The 17,429-nt window shown below is 49.2% G+C and overlaps 1 protein-coding gene across 1 annotated transcript in view; it reads left to right on the forward strand.

The window, feature by feature from the left end:
• Positions 1-17,429, forward strand: part of SNRNP200 (small nuclear ribonucleoprotein U5 subunit 200) — a 983,530-nt gene that overhangs the window by 948,925 nt on the left and 17,176 nt on the right. Inside the window, exons 40-42 of the mRNA XM_069619090.1 lie at positions 96-239; positions 377-553; positions 1,053-1,213. Of these exons, the coding sequence (XP_069475191.1) occupies positions 96-239; positions 377-553; positions 1,053-1,213 (482 nt within the window). The remainder of the gene's footprint in view (positions 1-95; positions 240-376; positions 554-1,052; positions 1,214-17,429) is intronic.

Here is a 17,429-nt window from a genome sequence, read left to right on the forward strand (position 1 = left end):
AATTGTATACATGGGTATTAGCCCAATTGTGCTATTGAGATCATCACACCTGTGCCTTTCTTGTAACCTCACTGGTCCATTGTCTCACTTTGCAGTTGGCGCAGAAAGTGTCTCACAAACTGAACAACCCCAGGTTTAATGACCCTCATGTGAAGACAAACCTCTTACTGCAGGCTCACCTGTCTCGCATGCAGCTGAGTGCAGAGCTGCAGTCGGACACAGAAGAGATCCTTGGCAAGGTACATGGCAATGATTTGAAGGCTTGAGTATGGGTTTCATAAGTACTGAGCACTAAAGGGTTTAACAAGCTATTGCATTAAACAGTTGGAAACAGGTTTTGAGAGCCATCTTTTATCAGAACTTCCTTTCCCCCCAGGCAATCCGTTTGATCCAGGCATGCGTGGACGTACTTTCCAGTAACGGTTGGCTTAGTCCAGCCTTGGCAGCCATGGAGCTTGCACAGATGGTGACTCAGGCCATGTGGTCTAAGGATTCATATCTGAAACAGCTGCCCTTCTTCACTGGGGAGCATATTAAGCGCTGCACAGAGAGGGTAAGAAATCTGTGAATACCCTTCATATGTGTCCTATTGTCATGCCTCTGTATTATCAGTCGCTGCTTGCTCCATCTGTTCAAATGTGTAATCAAGATCTGTCTCTCTCCTATTGGAGTCTGTTGTCCCCGGTTAATTTCCATTCCATCAGTTTGTCCTGTGTGTTTGCATGTGTCCATTGTAATGTGGGTGGTATATAGGTGTTTTTGGTATGTCCTGCTTTGTCCATTTATTTACTGTTCCTTGGTGCTCTTTAATTTAATTGGTTCCATATGAGTCTGTACTCTCGTCTTTCTATTTACTTGTTTCCCCTTTCTCTTTGTCTAAACCTTGGTGTCCAAACGACTTTGTTGGTCTGTTTCTTAGTGCTTGTTGGTACCGGTCTCGTGTTGCCTTCTGATGTCTGTCCCTTAGTTTCCCTTCCATGTCTATATGTATTTTTTTTAGTGCATTGGTATGCCAGTTCCTTAGCACCCTATCCTTTGTCCATTCTTTGCAGGGGGTCGAGAGTGTGTTTGATATCATGGAGATGGAGGATGATGACAGAAGTGAACTGCTGCAGCTCTCTGATGTCCAGATTGCAGATGTGGCCAGATTCTGTAACCGTTACCCCAACATTGAGCTTTCATATGAAGTTGCCGACAAGGAATCAATCTGCAGGTATATTTTGGGGGAGCAGGCCACCAAGTGGGAATAGAGGTCAGCTCTGCATAATCAGTTTTTCATGTGATTTGGAGTATTAAATAGCATAATGAGCTGGATATAGCTTGAGTAGGTTGGCTTTGATGGGCATGAGAAATATGGGAATGCCTGTGGAGATTGATGTACATGATGAAAGTGTACAATGCTGGTTGGTAGGCTGTGGCAAGAGTCTGGACAGGATGATTTGGGGTGGGGGTGGGCGTGTGGGGGGGTGAAGAACGGTATGGATGTATCTAGTAGGAGTGGAACGTGTTGACTGCCATGGTTGGGAATAAGCGACTTGCACAACAGAAGTCAGTGGAGGAGGCGGGACGGCAGGGGGCTCACCGGAAATGTTTGTTGAAATTAATGGATAGGTGGGGGGTGGGATATCATGGGGGAGGTAATAAGGGCTCCCATGAAGCACTATGTAGTACATTTCAAATTGCTGATAAACGGATGGAAGGAACAGCCAGTGGAAAGCAATGGGTGCAAAAGGGGATGGGCTTGGGTAGGTCATACAAGTATTTCGAGCTTGGGAAGGATGTAGGATTGGAGTAAAAGTGATGGCCCAGGGAGGTGCTTTTGGATTCTCTCATGCTTTAAAGCTTTTATGATCCAGTTGATAAGTAATACAAAATAATTCTTAAGAGAATGGAAGTTCTTACTCGGGGCCTTTTTTAAATGGAGAGGTTATGTTTTTCGGAAATCATTTTGTGAGTGGTTGAGGAATACCAACTGTCACGAAAGATATCGGTCAATATGACTTTATTTCGGCTTACTCCCCATAAAAGCATAAAGCAAAATACAGTTCCATAAAACATGATACAAAGTTGGTACAATTGATAAAACCAGTTAAAAATGGATAATGAAAATAGAATTCAATTATGCAAACTCGACATACCTATAAAATCCCCACTTGCAAACCCTCAGTTTTCAAACCTCTGCACTGACCATGTTATGCCGCCTCAGCCATGCTCTATGTATATATTTGGAAACTGCAGTGACCACATAAGCACGCCCAGAATCCAGGCAATACGCCAGAGCCTGGTCAGTCTGGCAAATGCCTGCTTGCTTCAACAATGTAATCCGATATTTGCTCCTAAACTCATCGTTCCCTCTGCAGATTAACTGAAAATGCACAAGTTGGACAGGGTGTCTTAAGTACCCCAGCCAAGCCTTTGTGGAAGACCCCAATTTTAAAGTATAGTTTCAGAGTAAAATATACAAGCAGCATGCAAAGCAAGTGCCCACGTCGTCTACAAAGGATTCGAAACCAAAAGCCGACTTAGACCGAAGGTATCTGATCCCAACCTGTTTAACTATCCCCTTGGCCTGACTGCTTAGAACGTCTGGTTCTACCCATAATTTACTTGGATTTAACTTCAACAGCCATGTTTTTACATGCTCCAACCATGGCAAAGACTTGGACCCTTCCAGGGTTAGCATGTGTTTCACTACCTCTCTATAACAACCAAGACCCGGGAGGACCAAAGTCTTGCCCAAAACAATACTGGCTTCATTTTGATTTGGACCTCTACCGATAGGTCACATTCAGTTTGTAGGCTAGGTCCCAGTGTATTTATGGGCAATGACAACAAACGCTTTAAAAATGTCTTTTTGATAACTCCCAAGGCTTCAACATTGGCAAAACCCCATATCACTGCCCCATGCAATGCCGAAGCTAGAGCCTGTGATCGATATAACTGGATGCTGGGATAATGGCACCACTGGCATGGGTATAATGGAAATGTAAAATACCACCAATATACTTCGGAAGGGTCACAGTAGCCTTAGCTACCTGGTCAGTCCATAATCCATTTTCCAAGAACTTAATTCCCAGGTAATCATAGGTAGAAATTTGCTCCTTAACTGCGCCTTCGACAGACATTTCAAGATTAACCTTTCTAGCCAACCTATGTCACACCATGGTTTTAGTTTTATCCTGGTTTAGTAATAGTAAGAGTCTTAATTCATTGCAGTTGTTTAGGAATATTCCCATGGTGAATTTGAGCCCCATCGGAGACGTTGCAAACAAAACGGCATCATCAGCAAAGAAAAAACAGGGGGAAGTAAGGTTTCCCATCTTTAACATTCCAGGTTCCATATCTCAATCTCTTCGATCACATCATTGATGTACAAATTGTAAGGGAGTGGTGCCAGTACGCATCCTTGCCTAACTTCTTTTTGTACTTCTATGGGCTCGATAATTTCCCCTCTGGGACCCCATCTAACTGTTGCTCTGATAGAAGTGTATAGCAATTGAATTGATGACGAAAGGTTTGGGGGTATGTTCTTTCTGGCCTTTGCACACCAGAGAATATCCTGAGAAACGCAGTCGAAGGCAGTTCTGAGGTCCACAAAAACACTTGTCCTTAGGCCATATTGTTGTTTTGACCTTCCCCCTGCCTTCTCTGGTTTGGAAATCGCATATAAGGTCATGCACTTGCCCGGTGTTGGGAAAGATTTCCCTTTACAGCACCTTTCCCTCCATTTTTATGGACCCCCAAACGTTTTGCTTTTTGTTTTTGAATCTGAACCCGAACATTTTGCAGTACAGTCAAGCCTCCAGCTTTACTGCACTGGCTTTTGCTCATTTGTCCTGGGGAAACTGACATTTCGAAGGGATTGTGCCCTCCGATGTATTCCAAATCTGACAGGTAATGTCCACAGCTGTGCACTTCGGAAACTTTTCAGCAGAGGGCATCTTGCGTTGATGGCGTCGAGCCGATGTCCCTCGAGGGCCTCTGTCGAGGGTCGACATCACCGGATGTTATATATAGGACGCAATCTGTTAAAAAAGTTTTCTAACTGCACAGCTGTGGACATTACATGTCAAAGATGTGGAATACATTGGAGGAACATCCAGTCGAAAGAACGTTACCAGTTGGTAAGCAACTTGCTGTTCTCCAAATGAATCACTGTCCTCTGGGTCATACTGCCCCCATCCGACGAGTCCTCTTCCCTAAGCCCCTCCTCTGGCAGCCATCTTTAGATTTTTACTGCATGCTTAAGTGTTGGGAGTCCAAGATTTTTGGGCCGTGATGAGCTACTTCTAAATTTTTTCATTTTTCAACAAAAAGTTACATTTTTGTTTGAAAGTGTGAGATCTGCCCTGTCTTCTCCAAGAAGACGATGAAGGATTGGCACAGTAGACTGGCGGCGTGGCTGAACAGTCCCATGCACAGTGTAGCTGGTTTACCCTTTGATTTTAGGCCCAGACCATGCCTACCCAGCCACTCCCCCTGGCAACCCTTGCACTTGGGTCTGTATCTGTTACCCTACAGTCCCCTTATCTGCACTTACCAGACGCCCCTTGTCTGCGCTCAATACCTGCACTTGCCACCTTGCTGGCTGCACTACCTTTTGTATTGTTGTACCCCTTTCTCAGCACTTTACATTCCGACTCTCTCCTTTGCACTTTCCCCGCTTCCCTCCCCCCTGCACTTGCACGTTCTCCGTGTCACTGGGCCTAGTAAGATCGTTGGTTTGTCTTCACTTGTTCCTCTCCCTTGCCTTGCCATGCTCTGAAACACTTGTGCATGAGCGCGATACAAATAAAATCTATCATCTCATATGCTCCGAGCAGGGTCATGCCTCACCCAGGACCAGCCGGTGTTGGGCAGAATTGTATGCAGTACCCTCTGGGACCACCACATACAATTAGGACTACAGGTGTAAGTAAAATCAACCTTTGGTATAAGTCTGTACTACACAGTTTGTGGTAGCGAGCTGAGCAGCCATGCTTATCTCAAGAGGGAATGTGAGCAGTACAAGGATGTTACACAGAGGTCTTACAATCACAATGGTTCAAGTAGACACGTTCAAGGTTTCTTACTAAAACACTTATTAATTTATTGCAGTCATTTAGAAAACATTCTCTAGAAGGAGGCAACTTAATAATATACACAAATATATTTCAATACCAAACCAGTAAGTTTCTGAGTAAATTAGGCTCCCCTGAAATGGAAGCCAAATGGCATTTCAGTTACTTTGACTGGGAGTAAAAAGGCACACGTTAATAGATCACAAATACTTTCTTAGGCAATGCAAATCGTTTCTGTTCACTAGAAGACTCGATTCAGTTCAATAGGCCTAGGCCAAAGTCAATGGGCTAGTGTCTTGGATAGGAAAGTGCAGTTCTTGTAGTAAACGCTTAAGTCTTTGCCAATGTTCTCAGAAGTAGTTTGTACGAAAAAGAATCATATGTTGGGTCACAAGCTGATTAGGCCTGCAAGTTGGGAAAGTTTCAAAAACTTTCACCGCGAGAGGTAAATTCTCTCAATCGGGTTGGCACAGTACCTTAATATGAAGAAAAAGATGCATCTGAAGACCTTTGTGTACCTGGCAGTTCCTGCAGATCTCACTGTTCCTGAGCCTCAGTCGTGGGGACAATAGGGAGGACATCTGGGGACTGCTGCTCTGCACGGGTCAAACAAGCTGGCAAAAATGGAAGATCTTCAGTTCGAGTAGCTGTTGTCAAACACAGAAGCTGGTGTCCTTCCCCCTGGTTAATCCTAACCAGTTCCGAGAATGGTATCCAGGTGGCTTACTGTCAGGTTAGCATGACATACACATGGAGTCAGGTGTGGCATGTACATAGAACTGGAGGGTTTTGGTGAGGTTAAGATTGTTTTTTACATAGTTGCAAAAGTTTGGCCTTGACCTTAATTGCAGCGTTTGGAAAGTGCCCCAAGCCAAGATGGAAGTGTCCAGCTTAAGTTCTGATTGGCTGGCGTTTTTGTTTATTGGAAGGTCAGTGAACATTCTAAACTGACTTTCATCGTCGTTGTCCAGCTGAGAGGACGCATGTTAAAGCTGCTCCTGCTTAACTTGATCAGTGCCTTCAAGTTGCAAGCGGTCGAGCGGCTATATCTGGGAATTAAACTGGTGTAGTGTCTGGAGTTGATTGAGATTCGGGACTGGAGAAAGAAGATTAATTTTACGTCAAAGGAGAATCTTTGGAGACTCTTTCAGGAGATAAGTGACTTGTTAAATTCTCAACTATGCGAGCGTGTGCGCGATCATCTTAGCTATGTGTAAACTATAGCGCGTGTGCGTGAACTTCTTGCTACGTGAACCTACAGCGTGAGCACCATTGCTACGTGAAAACTTCAGCGCGTGTGCATGAACGTCTTGCTACGTGAATCTACAGCGCGAGCGCGTGACGAACAGTTCTACGTGAAAACAGTGTGTGTGCGTGAACTTTTGTTAGGTGGATTTTCAGCGCGTGTGCAAGTTCATCATTTCTCCGAGACTATTCAACGCATGTATGCTCTTTTCTACTCGATTTCTTTGGGACTGTCCTTGCTCCAAGATTATCTTCTGAAGTCTTGTGTCTTAGCTTTTGTTGAGAACTGAATCTACATTGAGACATTCACTTAATGGAAGGTTAAGGAGTCGCAGGAAAAGATTGCAAATTCATTCTAGGACCTATCTGAGAGGCAGAATGATCAATAAGTTTCCAGTCATATAGTAAGGAAAACTACAAATATAACTTCTAAGAGCATATTCAAGAGAAGTATCAGGTTTGAGCCAGCTGGTCAATAAGCTTCAAGCCTGGTGTTTATTTTATCCATTACCCCCTTTCCCTTGGGAGTGTGGTAAATTGAGCTGTAAAACAATTCAAAGCTCTGAGCGCTACATTTCAGGGGGATTCTCGGGGGTTCAGCAGCTTCCGCAGACACAAGATCGGAATCTCAGCCTGATTGGTCCCACCAACTCAAAGGAAGAAGTCGTCCTTGAAGGGACTTCTCTGTCGAGATAAACTTGGCGATTTGGACCTGCAGCAGGGCTTCACCGGGCAAACCAACGGTCCAGGAGTTGCAGCAGCCGTCCTATTCCAGCCCGTCTTCGGTTCTTTCGTTACAGTGGTCGGCTCTGCTTTCCAGTCCAAGAGACCCGCCTTTTAACCAGTTTTCCAGTTTAGCCGCCAAAGGGGCTTGAGGCGCCATCTTGAAAAACTTGCCTCCCATGATTTTTATCTACCGGTGTTCGCGGTCGGGAAAAATCATGGTTGTTCGTTGTAAAACCACTGCCACCACCCATTTCGATAGGAAAGGGTAGCATTTGACTGCTACATGAGTTTCTAGACATAGGGGATACTAGGTAACCCCTCCAGCACTCTATAGGAAGATGGTGTGTGCTGGATCTAGGAATTTAAAAAGACTAGTAAAGTCAATTTAACCTTACATTCTCTGGGAAACAGTAGTTTATCCCAGAGAAGGTATTTAAACCTTTGGGAAGTCTATTAGGACATCCCTGTGTCACTGCACTGAGGGTACTGTGTAACACACATGAAAAGATGCCTATGGAGTTATCTTAAAACTCCATAATCAAAGAACACAAGAGTAAAAAACGCATCAAAATACATGAGTGGTGAAAAAAGGCTCTCACTCTTTCCAGGTAACAAAAATCAAGTCCTCAAAATCCAGCAAAGCTGCTGGGGGTCTCTAAGGTGAAGGGAATTAAATTAGCACATTAATCAGAATTCTTCCTAACAGCCGGTCCGTGGAGCGGGTTTCGAAGTCCTTTGAGGGCACCTCATCCATGGGGGCCCAAGACCAGGCCAAGCACTGAAAGTCCGATTACATCGGGTGCGCCACGCAAGCGGGTCCCGCGATGGGCAGGGAGCGATCTACATCACCATCCGCCTCCATCACCAGCCAGAGATCGAGCTCCTCCTCAAAGTAAATCGTCCGACCCGGCTAAGCTGCGGGAGACGCCCGAGAAACCAGGGACGGAGGAGAAGACGGCCGACCTGCCCAACAAGGCCCAGGCAGCTCAGGAGATGTCTTAGTCGACGATGGAGCTGGTGGTGGCTGCTCTCACGAAGGCGAAAGGGGCTGACCCTGTAAAGCTAACGCACACAGCGCCGAAGGTATCCCTGCCCCTGAGGCGAGAAGCCACCACAGTGACTTTGGCAAAGTCTGCTGGCACGCTAAAGTAGAGGATGCTGTCTCTGAGGCCGCCGCCAGCAAAGAGGAAGCGCCATTCGACGCCTCTGTTTCAGTCTCCACACCTGCTCCTTCAAGTAGGCCCGAACACGGGGACAGATACAGGCACGACTACTGACGAAGACAATATCACAGCGGGTGGTGGATCTCCGCAGCTAAGGGCGCCCTCACCGGGTGAGAATGGAGTCGTTCCATTCCATTGTCTCCAAAGCCTCAGAGCTCTTCCAGCTTGAGCCAGAAGAAATCATGAAGGAGAGTGTCCTGTATCAGAGACGAAAGGCCAAGAGGAAGACCTTCATGGCCGTGCCCCTTCTGGACCACGTGTGGTAGGACGGCCTTCCCCTCTTGAAGAACGCTTGCACGGCTCCAGCCAACGGGATAGGCTGGAGAAGTAGTACCAGGGGCTGGAATCCGCGCCCAAGTTCGCAACCATCACCGGATTCAGTGGTTTTGGCAGCCGCAAGGAAGCGCTTGGCTAACCGGTCGTCCTCGTCAGTCCCTAGGACAGTGCGGGGAAGAAGATCGATGCCATGGGAAGGAAGGTAATTTACACTGTGGTGTCCACCATCAAGGCAGCCAACGCACTGGCGATCCTGGCCAGGTACGATAGGCAGCTGTGGTACAAGCTGGGCCCAATTCTGGAGTTCCTCCCCAACGACAAGAGGATGGAGACAATCGCCCACTTCCAGGAGGGAGAGGTTGCATTGGATCATGCCATTGCAGCGGCATTGGACATTGCTGACACAGGGTTCAGGCAGGTGGGGGAACAGTGTCTGACTTCGCATTTAAAGCTGGTTGAAGGCCACGAATTTCCGCAAGGGGATGTCTATATGAGGGTGCTGGACATGTCGTTTGACAGAGATGATCTTTTTGGGAAGGTAGTCGATGAGTCCCTGCAGGCCATCGAAGCGGATACAGAGACGGCCTGTTCCCTGGACACACTCCAGCAGCACTGCTCTTCCTTTTGCTCCTCCAGAGGAAATTTGAGAAGGTAATCAAAAGGTTTTTCCTCGTACCGCCAACCTTCAATATCCACGACTCAGGAAGCCTACAGAGGCCATTCCAAGGCCTATGGTGGAGGAGGCCAGCGCAAAAGCAGGCCTGGATGTCGGGCCCCCACCCGTGCACCCGGGTGGGAGGCCGTCTGACTGGATTCGTCAGCCAGTGGGAAAAGATCACCACGTACAGATGGACACTCTCGCCCAACTACATAACCTGGAGTTTCAACACCGGTGCCCGCTGATCCCTCCGGTGGCCCGGCAGGAGCAGCATATCACTCAGCTTGTGAAGGAGGTACAGGCCATGCTTTGAAAAGGGGCGATAGAGCTGGTTCCCCGTGGACTCTGGTGCTCCAGAGTCTATTGCAGATACTTTTTTGTCAAAAATAAGACCGAGGGCTGGAGGCCCATCCTGGACCTGCAACGTCTGAACAAGTACCTCAAGTCCCAAAAATTCAGGATGGTCATGTTTTGATTTGTATTTATTTGTTTAAATAGCGCTTTACACCAAAACGCTGCACAATTTAACAACTTGATACATAAAACGATATAACGGTAGAAGCAAATTGCAATTATGAATCAGTCCAACAAAACAGTAAAGTGCAATTAAACTGGAGGGAATAGGGAGAGTGGTGCAGTAGGACTGTGGGAGGGAGAGGGAGGAAGAGGAGGAGGAGGAGAAGGAGGGAAAGGGTGAGAGTGGGGGGGAGGGGAGGGAGATGATCAAGGGGAAAAAATAAAGGAAGGAGAGGAAGCAAGAACATGGAAGGAGTTTCAAGAAGGGGAATGGAGAAGGAGAGATTTAAGGGAAGTGCGGAATGAGGAGAAGGTAGGAATAGAGCGGATTGAGAGAGGTAGGGAGTTCCAGTGCGTGCAGGGGGGCTAGGAGCTGGAAGGAGCGGAAACGGGAGGGGGCACAAGAGGACAGAGGTATGGTGAGAAGGAAGTGGTCAGCAGAACGAAGGGAGCGGAAGGGAGTGTAGAAAGAGAGGTTGCAGCACGTGCTCGGCCAACTAGAAAAAGGAGATTTCTTGACGTTGCTGGACATGGAGTGTTGGGGAGAATTCTCAGAAATGTGCTAATTCCCTCCACCTTAGAGACCCCCAGCAACTTTGCTGGATTTTGAGGACTTGATTTTTTTTAACCTGGCGAGAGTGTGACCCTTTTTCCCACTCTCTCATGTATTCTAATGTGAATTTTACCTCTGTTTCATTTGGTTGAGGAGTCTGATAAACTTCATAGGCATCATCTTTTACATAAGCACACAGCACCTTCAGTGCAGTGATGCAGGGAAGTCGTCCAGATTTCCCAAATGTTTAAAAACCTTCTCTGGGATAAACTACTGTTTCCCAGAGCAGTAAAGTGAAATTGACTTTATTTCCAATGTAACTTTCTAGACCCAGCACATACTATCTTACAATAGAGTTCTGGAGGGGTTACCTAGTATCCCCTTAGTCTAGTTTCTCATGTAATGTTTGTTTTTTATGTTACCCTTTTCTACAATTAATGGCTTCTGGCAGTGGTTTATTTTTAACTACCATGGTGTGTTTTTACCACGGGCTGCCCTTGCAGCTGCAGTAAAGCACCCAAGGGTGCCATTTTTGTCAAAATGGCCCGGTCTTGTTTTTTCACAATTTCTTCTTGGAAAGGTCCTTCTTGAGATTTACTCTGCGCGCCAAACCAGGTTTGGTCCCTTTGTTCGCTTTGCCTTTGGCAGGATTCACAAGTGAAGCCGGCCTCTGGCTGCAGAGTGTCTGGGGTGCTGAGGAAGTGAGGGTGGTGCCCGAAACTCCATGCTTAGTCTCCTAGGAGACCCAAATGTACTCTGTAATGATTGGCCAGCTGACTGTCCCGCAAAGACAGCCACCCTGCTGGGTGACTGACAGCTAGGCTGGAATGAATGGGAGAGAACTGAATAAAAGGTGAAGCTTTTGGTTTGGAAGGCAGAGTCGACCACTTGAAGAAGGAACCGATGAAGAACTGAAGAGGACGCCTGCTGCAACTCCTGGACCGTTGGTTTGCCCTGTGAAGCCCTGCTGCTGTGCTGAAACTCCAAATTTGTCTCAAGAGAGAAGCCCCTGCAAGGACGACTTCTCCCCTTGAGTTGGTGGGTCCAATCAACTCCAAAATAAGCCACATGGACATCCTTCTCGGAGCTAGTTGAATTTCCACAGAGTTGTTGCTGGAAACCGTACAGCCAGGGAGAGGAACACCAAATTGTGTGCGTTGCTTTTAAGCTGGCCTAGAGCTCCAGGAAGATCCTCCAGACTCCCAAGCAGCAGGACTCACCAAACCTGAGCCCCCTCAACAGAGTGGGGTACCCCAGAAGCAAGGAAAGTCCATCTCGACAGCCAGGAACCGCAGTGTTGCCATTTGCGGTAGACGCGAGGAGCTGAAACACTGAACAGCCACAGATTTGAAGATTGCTGGTTGCAACCGTCAGATTGCTGTGCAGGAGTCCCCAGAAGTCCTCCCTCTTGTCCCCACAACTGAGGCCCGGGAACAGTGAGATCTGCAGATCTGCACAGGAACAGAAGTCATCTGCTGCACGTTTTCTTCATTTCAGAGGTACTGTACAAAGTCTAAGAGTACTTCCCTCTTGCTGTAGAGTTGCTTGCATCTTCTACTACTCACAAGTGGAATGGCTTGTGACCCTACATTTGATTCTTCTTTTCTTCAAAAACTTCTAAAACATTGTACAAAGACTTTTCTACTTACCTACCAGAAGTGCTTCATCCTATATAAGACTTTTGCCCATTGACTTTGACCTAGCCTGTTATACTGTCTGGCTCTGCTGTAGGGATACAAAAGTATTTGCCTGCTTAAGAATATGTGTGGTCTCTTGTAGTTCTAAAAACCTTTTCCTTTTACCCACTTAAAACAGTACTCTAAATGCAAACAGTAAGATATTAATGTCCCCAGCACTCTAGCTATTGGTCACCTGAGGGTGTAGGTTGTGTCTGTGGGCCATCCCAAGGGGTCTTTTCGAGGGGATTGGGTCCTCCGACGTATTCCATATCTATGACATATCTGACAGTTATCACCACAGCGGTGCTGCTTCGGAAAATCTTTCTGCGTCGATGTCGTCGATACGCCGCCCTTGAGGACCTCCTCCGACGGCCGACGTCACTGGATGTTATAAGTTGGACACACGACGCCCCTGGCCTCAGTTCTGTTTTTTCCACGAACATGTTCGCTTCGGGAATCTCGGCGCACCTCGGCTCTTTGGAGTTTATCTCGGTTCTTCGAACCTGTTCGTTTTGTGAAGTTTCTTCTTCGTGAAGGATGTCTACCTCATCTTCCACCCCGCGTCCGGGTTTTAAGAAGTGCAGGGACTGTGGGTCCAAGATGTCTGTTACCGACTCGCACAATGCCTGCCCCTGGTGCCTCAGGGAGGCCCATGACACGGATGACTTTGTCGACAGCCAGTTGCTCACGTCTAAAGCCTTGCGGGAGCACAAGAAGAAGTTATCGGCAGGTAAGGTGTCTAAGCCACGGAAGTCGAGGTCTGTGGGGCTTTCGATGGACGATTCGTCGGAAGTCCAGTGGGTCTTGGTCCCGAAGTCGGTCCCGCCACTCCTCTCCCTCTTCGAGGCACTCCCGGAAGTGCCGTCATCGGTCACCTTCCCCGTCCTCTTCCGAGGACTGCGCCCGTCGGCGGGTCGCTTACCCTACCAAGCAGGCGACGCCGGAGGAATGGGCTTCCTTCAGGAAGAAAATGTTAGCGATTCTCGAATCGCAGGGCACCGATCCGTCCACGCCTCCGAGTGGGGTCGGTCGTGATCGCTCGAGACACACCGCTCGCACGGCTTCGGGCTCGGGTGGTCGGCACGATTCGCTGGAGAGTTCCCGATCCGACAAGGGGAATCGTTCTCGTCATGCCCAGTCCAGGTCCTCGATGCACTCGAGACCCTGTGAACCTGTGATGTCTTCGAGGAAGACGTCGGCGCAGAGGTCGTCGACAGACTCTTTCGAGGCCCCGCCTCTGAAGAAGTCATCAGCGCCAAGGCTGTCGAAGGACACACTCGGGGCTCCGGGCTCGAGGCCTGTGTCGACGCCATCGATGCTGTCGGTGCCTCGTTCGGCGTTGACGCCGATTCACTAGATGCCCTCGACGCCTTTCGAGGCTGTGTCGACGGGGGTACCCCGAGGAACCCCCTAGAAAGGCTCTGGCCAAGGTCAAGCATGGCTTTGGTTCACATTCTGTGCCTTCTTACCGCCATCTTGAGTCTATTTCAGAGGTGGATGAGGGCTCTGATGATGGCATGGTTCCTAATACGGTGCCAGACGAGATTCTCTCGGGCCATAGGCAATTTGAGGACCTGAGGCAGTCCCTGCACGACGCCAGTGGGCTGGACACCTCTCCGGAGGTGGAGTTTTGTAGGCCTGAGCCTGGCACTCATGCCGACTCCTCGTACCGGCGCCTTATGTCGAGGATCACCGAGTACTTGGGATGGTCTGTTCCCCCGGGGGAGTTTCTTCAGGATGACTTTACGGATATCCTCGACCTTGGTCCACCAACTGACCCGGTAATGCCGTTTCATATGGCTCTACAGAGGAGGGTGGCGGTGGCTTGGACTGCTCTGGAGATTCTCCCGGCAGTGGGCAAGTCTTTGCCGTGAAAATACCGCCCAACCAGTAGCGACCCCTGCTACTTTTCCAAGCACCCCACTCCGGAGAGTTTGGTGGTGCAGGCGGCTATGGCCCCGGCAAAGCAAGCGTTGTATCCTACCATCCCTCCTGATGGGGATGACGAGTGTTTTTACGGGCTGGGCGAAGAAAGTGTTTTCTTCAGGGGGTATGTCGCTTCAAGCGGCTAACTCCGTATGTGCCTTGTCGCGTTTCATGCATTCTGTGGAACTGTGTTTCCGTAGCGGCTGAACATATTCCCGAAGGGGACGAACGGGATGGTTTCCTTGCCATAGTTCAGGATGACAAGGATGCCATGTGTGAGGCCGTTCAGTCGGGTTTGGACATGGCAGATTGCGTCAGCCGGTCCATGGCGGCGAGCACCGTGATATGGAGGTTTGCGTGATTGCGGAAGTCGGGGTTTGCTCCTGATGTGCAGGCCCGGCTCCTCAACATGCCCTTTGACGGGGAACATCTTTTTGGCAGCAAAGCTGACGAGAGCCCTGAGAGGTTGCAGACCTCAAAAGCTGCAGCGAAGTCGTTGGGCGCTGCAGTTCGACAACCTCTGCCTTTTCGTCCTAGGGGACAGCAATGGAGGGGAGATTCCTTTCGTTATTACTCAGTCATGAGGCCATGTCCCATGGTTCGCCGGTTGGGGGAAGGCTGGCGCAGCATCTTGCAGAGTGGCGCGCATTACTTCAGATGTGTGGGTTCTGGAGATCATAACCCACGGCTACTGTCTTCCTTTCCGGCAGAGGCCTCAAGACAATACACCGGGGAATCTCTCTTTGAAGAGTCTGGATCCGCTCCTTGCGCAGGAAATTCAATCCCTGCTGGAGAAAGGCATCGTAGAACTGGTGCCTGTAGCGGAGAGGAACAAGGGATGGTATTCCCCTTATTTTTTTGATTTACAAAAAAGACGGGGGATTGAGATCCATCATGGATTTGCGCGGTTTGAACAAACTCCTCAGGAAGGACAAGTTCAAGATGGTTACTCTCTCAAAAGTCCTCCAGGCCCTTCAACTTCAGGACTGTTTGGTGTCTCTCGACCTCAAGGATGCTTATTTTCATGTGCTGATACAGCCAAAGCACAAGAAGTACCTGAGGTTCGCGGTTGGCGACTTGCACTTTCAGTTTCGGGTCCTGCCATTCGGATTGACCTCTGCCCGAGGGTCTTCACCAAGCTCATGGTAGTGGTGGCAGCGCACCTCAGGAAAGGGGGGATTCACGTCTACCCCTACCTGGACGATTGGTTGATCAGGGCGCGCTCTCCCAAGCAAGTCCTGGTTCATCTGTCAGTCACCTGCCACTCCCTCCACAAGCTGGGCTTCTCCCTCAACTTAAAGAAGTGCCATTTGACACCAACTCAGAGGCTCCAGTATATCGGAGCAGTGCTCGACACGTCCCTGGGGCAGTGTGTTCCTCCCCAGATGAGGGCTCATCACATTCAGCAGACGGTGCACAAGTTTCAGCTTGCCCAGAGTCTCCCAGCGTTCGAGTTCTTGAGATTGCTCGGCCTCATGGCATCCTGCATTCTTCTGGTGCTTGAGGTCAGGTTGCGGATGAGATCTTTGCAATGGGCACTCAAGCTCCAGTGGCCTGTCCTCCGGCAGGATGTCCGACCCTGTTCAGGTGCCGTCCTCTGTTGCCCAGGACCTTCTGTGGTGGGCCGTCGAAGACAATCTGATGAAGGGGGCTCCATTTTGGCTACCCTGGCCTGAGGTGACTATCGTGACGGACGCATCCCTCACGGGATGGGGAGCTCATGCCAACGAGTTGACTGTCGGCGGTCGTTGGTCTCCTTCGGAGTCCAGACTCCATATCAATCTGTTGGCGCTGAGGGCCGTCAGGCTAGCCCTGAAGGCTTTTCTGCCGACTGTGCGAGGGAAGAATGTCCTGATCCTGACGGACAACACGGTGGCCATGCACCACCTCAACAAAAGGGGGGGGGGGGCAGGGTCACTTCCTCTGTGCAGGGAGGCGATACAGCTCTGGTTCTGGGCAATCCATGAGTTAGTTTCGATCTCGGCAGTTCATCTGGCCGGAGACGAAAACGAGACGGCGGACGCTCTGAGAAGGCAGAGCGCGATCTCTCACAAGTGGGAGTTGGCTCAGGAGATTCTCCTCGAGATCTTCGCCCTTTGGGGGACCCCTCAAGTGGATCTCTTCGCCTCCAGTGTCAACCGGAAGTGCGAGAGGTTCTGCTCACGGGAATTTCCTACGAAAGGAGCCTTAGGAGACGTGTTCGTGGTGGAGTGGTCATTCCCACTGCTGTACGCGTTTCCTCCAGTCCTCGTCATTCCACAAGTGCTGGGGAGGTTACGGAGGTTCGGTTCACGGATGATCCTCATTGCTCCGGCATGGGCCTGGAGGACGTGGTACCCGGACCTTCTCGACTTGTCCATCTGCCCTCCACGTCGTCTTCCCTACCGAGACAATCTGCTCTCACGGGAGGAGGGGTCAGGTTCTCCATCCAGAGGTCAGATCCCTCAACCTTCACGCTTGGTTTCTGAAAGGTTGAGGTATAAGGATTGGGACCTCCCTGAAGACGTGATGGAGGTGTTGCTCTTGGCCAGAAGGCCAGCAACAAAGTCCCTGTACCGTTGCCGTAAGTTCTGCGACTGGTGCAGGGTTAAGAATGTGGATCCTTTTTCATGTGACATTCCTGTAGTTCTGTCTTTTTTGCTTTCTTTGGCCCACAGGGGCCTGCAAGTGGGTACCGTTAAAGGTTACCTGGCGGCGCTGTCCATATTTAAGCGCTCGTCTGAAGAGTGTTCCTATTTTAAAATTCCTTTAATTTCTCAGTTTCTGAAAAGGCTCACTAATGTGTTCCCTTCGTCACCTTTCCAGGTGCCCGGTTTGGATTTGAACCTTGTTGTCAAGTTTCTGATGGGTGCTCCGTTTGAGCCTTTGCATTCATGCCCTTTGAGACTGTTCACTCTTAAAACTGTATTTTCGGTTGCGGTCACTTCCACTCGCAGAGGGAGTGAGTTACAGGCACTTTCAGTTAAGCCACCCTTCCCTGTGTTTCATAAGGACAGGGTTGTCCTTGGAGTTTGTCCTTCCTTTCTTCCGAAGGTGGTGTCGGAATTTCATTTAAGCCAGAAGGTTGTTCTTCCGGCATTTTATCCTCCTCCACATCCTGGTAAGGAAGAGGAGAGGCTCCATAGGCTTGATCCTAGGAGAGCATTAAGCTTTTATATTTCACGCATGTCCCGGGTCAGAGTGGACGATCTGCTCTTTATTGGTTACGCTGGAAAGCGTTTGGGACAGGCTGTGACGAAACAGACTTTGTCTCGCTGGATTATTCTGGCTATTTGAGTGTTACCGCTTGGCGGGTAAGGACCCACCGGTCGATATCCGGGCCCATTCTACCAGCGGTATGGCTGCCTCTACTGCCCTACAGAGGGGTGTTCCTATTCGTAACATCTGTGATGCAGCCACCAGGGCTTCGGTACATACTTTTGTACGTCACTACTCCCTCGATTCCATCCGGGGGCAGGATCTGGCCTTTGGCAAGGCGGTCCTTTACTCCGCAATTTGATTAGGCATTCTAAATTCTTTTCCCACCTCCTTGCATTGGTACTGCTTTGGGAGTCTGTCATAGATATG

Source organism: Ambystoma mexicanum, chromosome 10, assembly GCF_040938575.1.
Source record: "Ambystoma mexicanum isolate Mex_15411 chromosome 10, UKY_AmexF1_1, whole genome shotgun sequence".
In the NCBI taxonomy this organism is placed as follows: Eukaryota; Metazoa; Chordata; class Amphibia; order Caudata; family Ambystomatidae; genus Ambystoma; species Ambystoma mexicanum.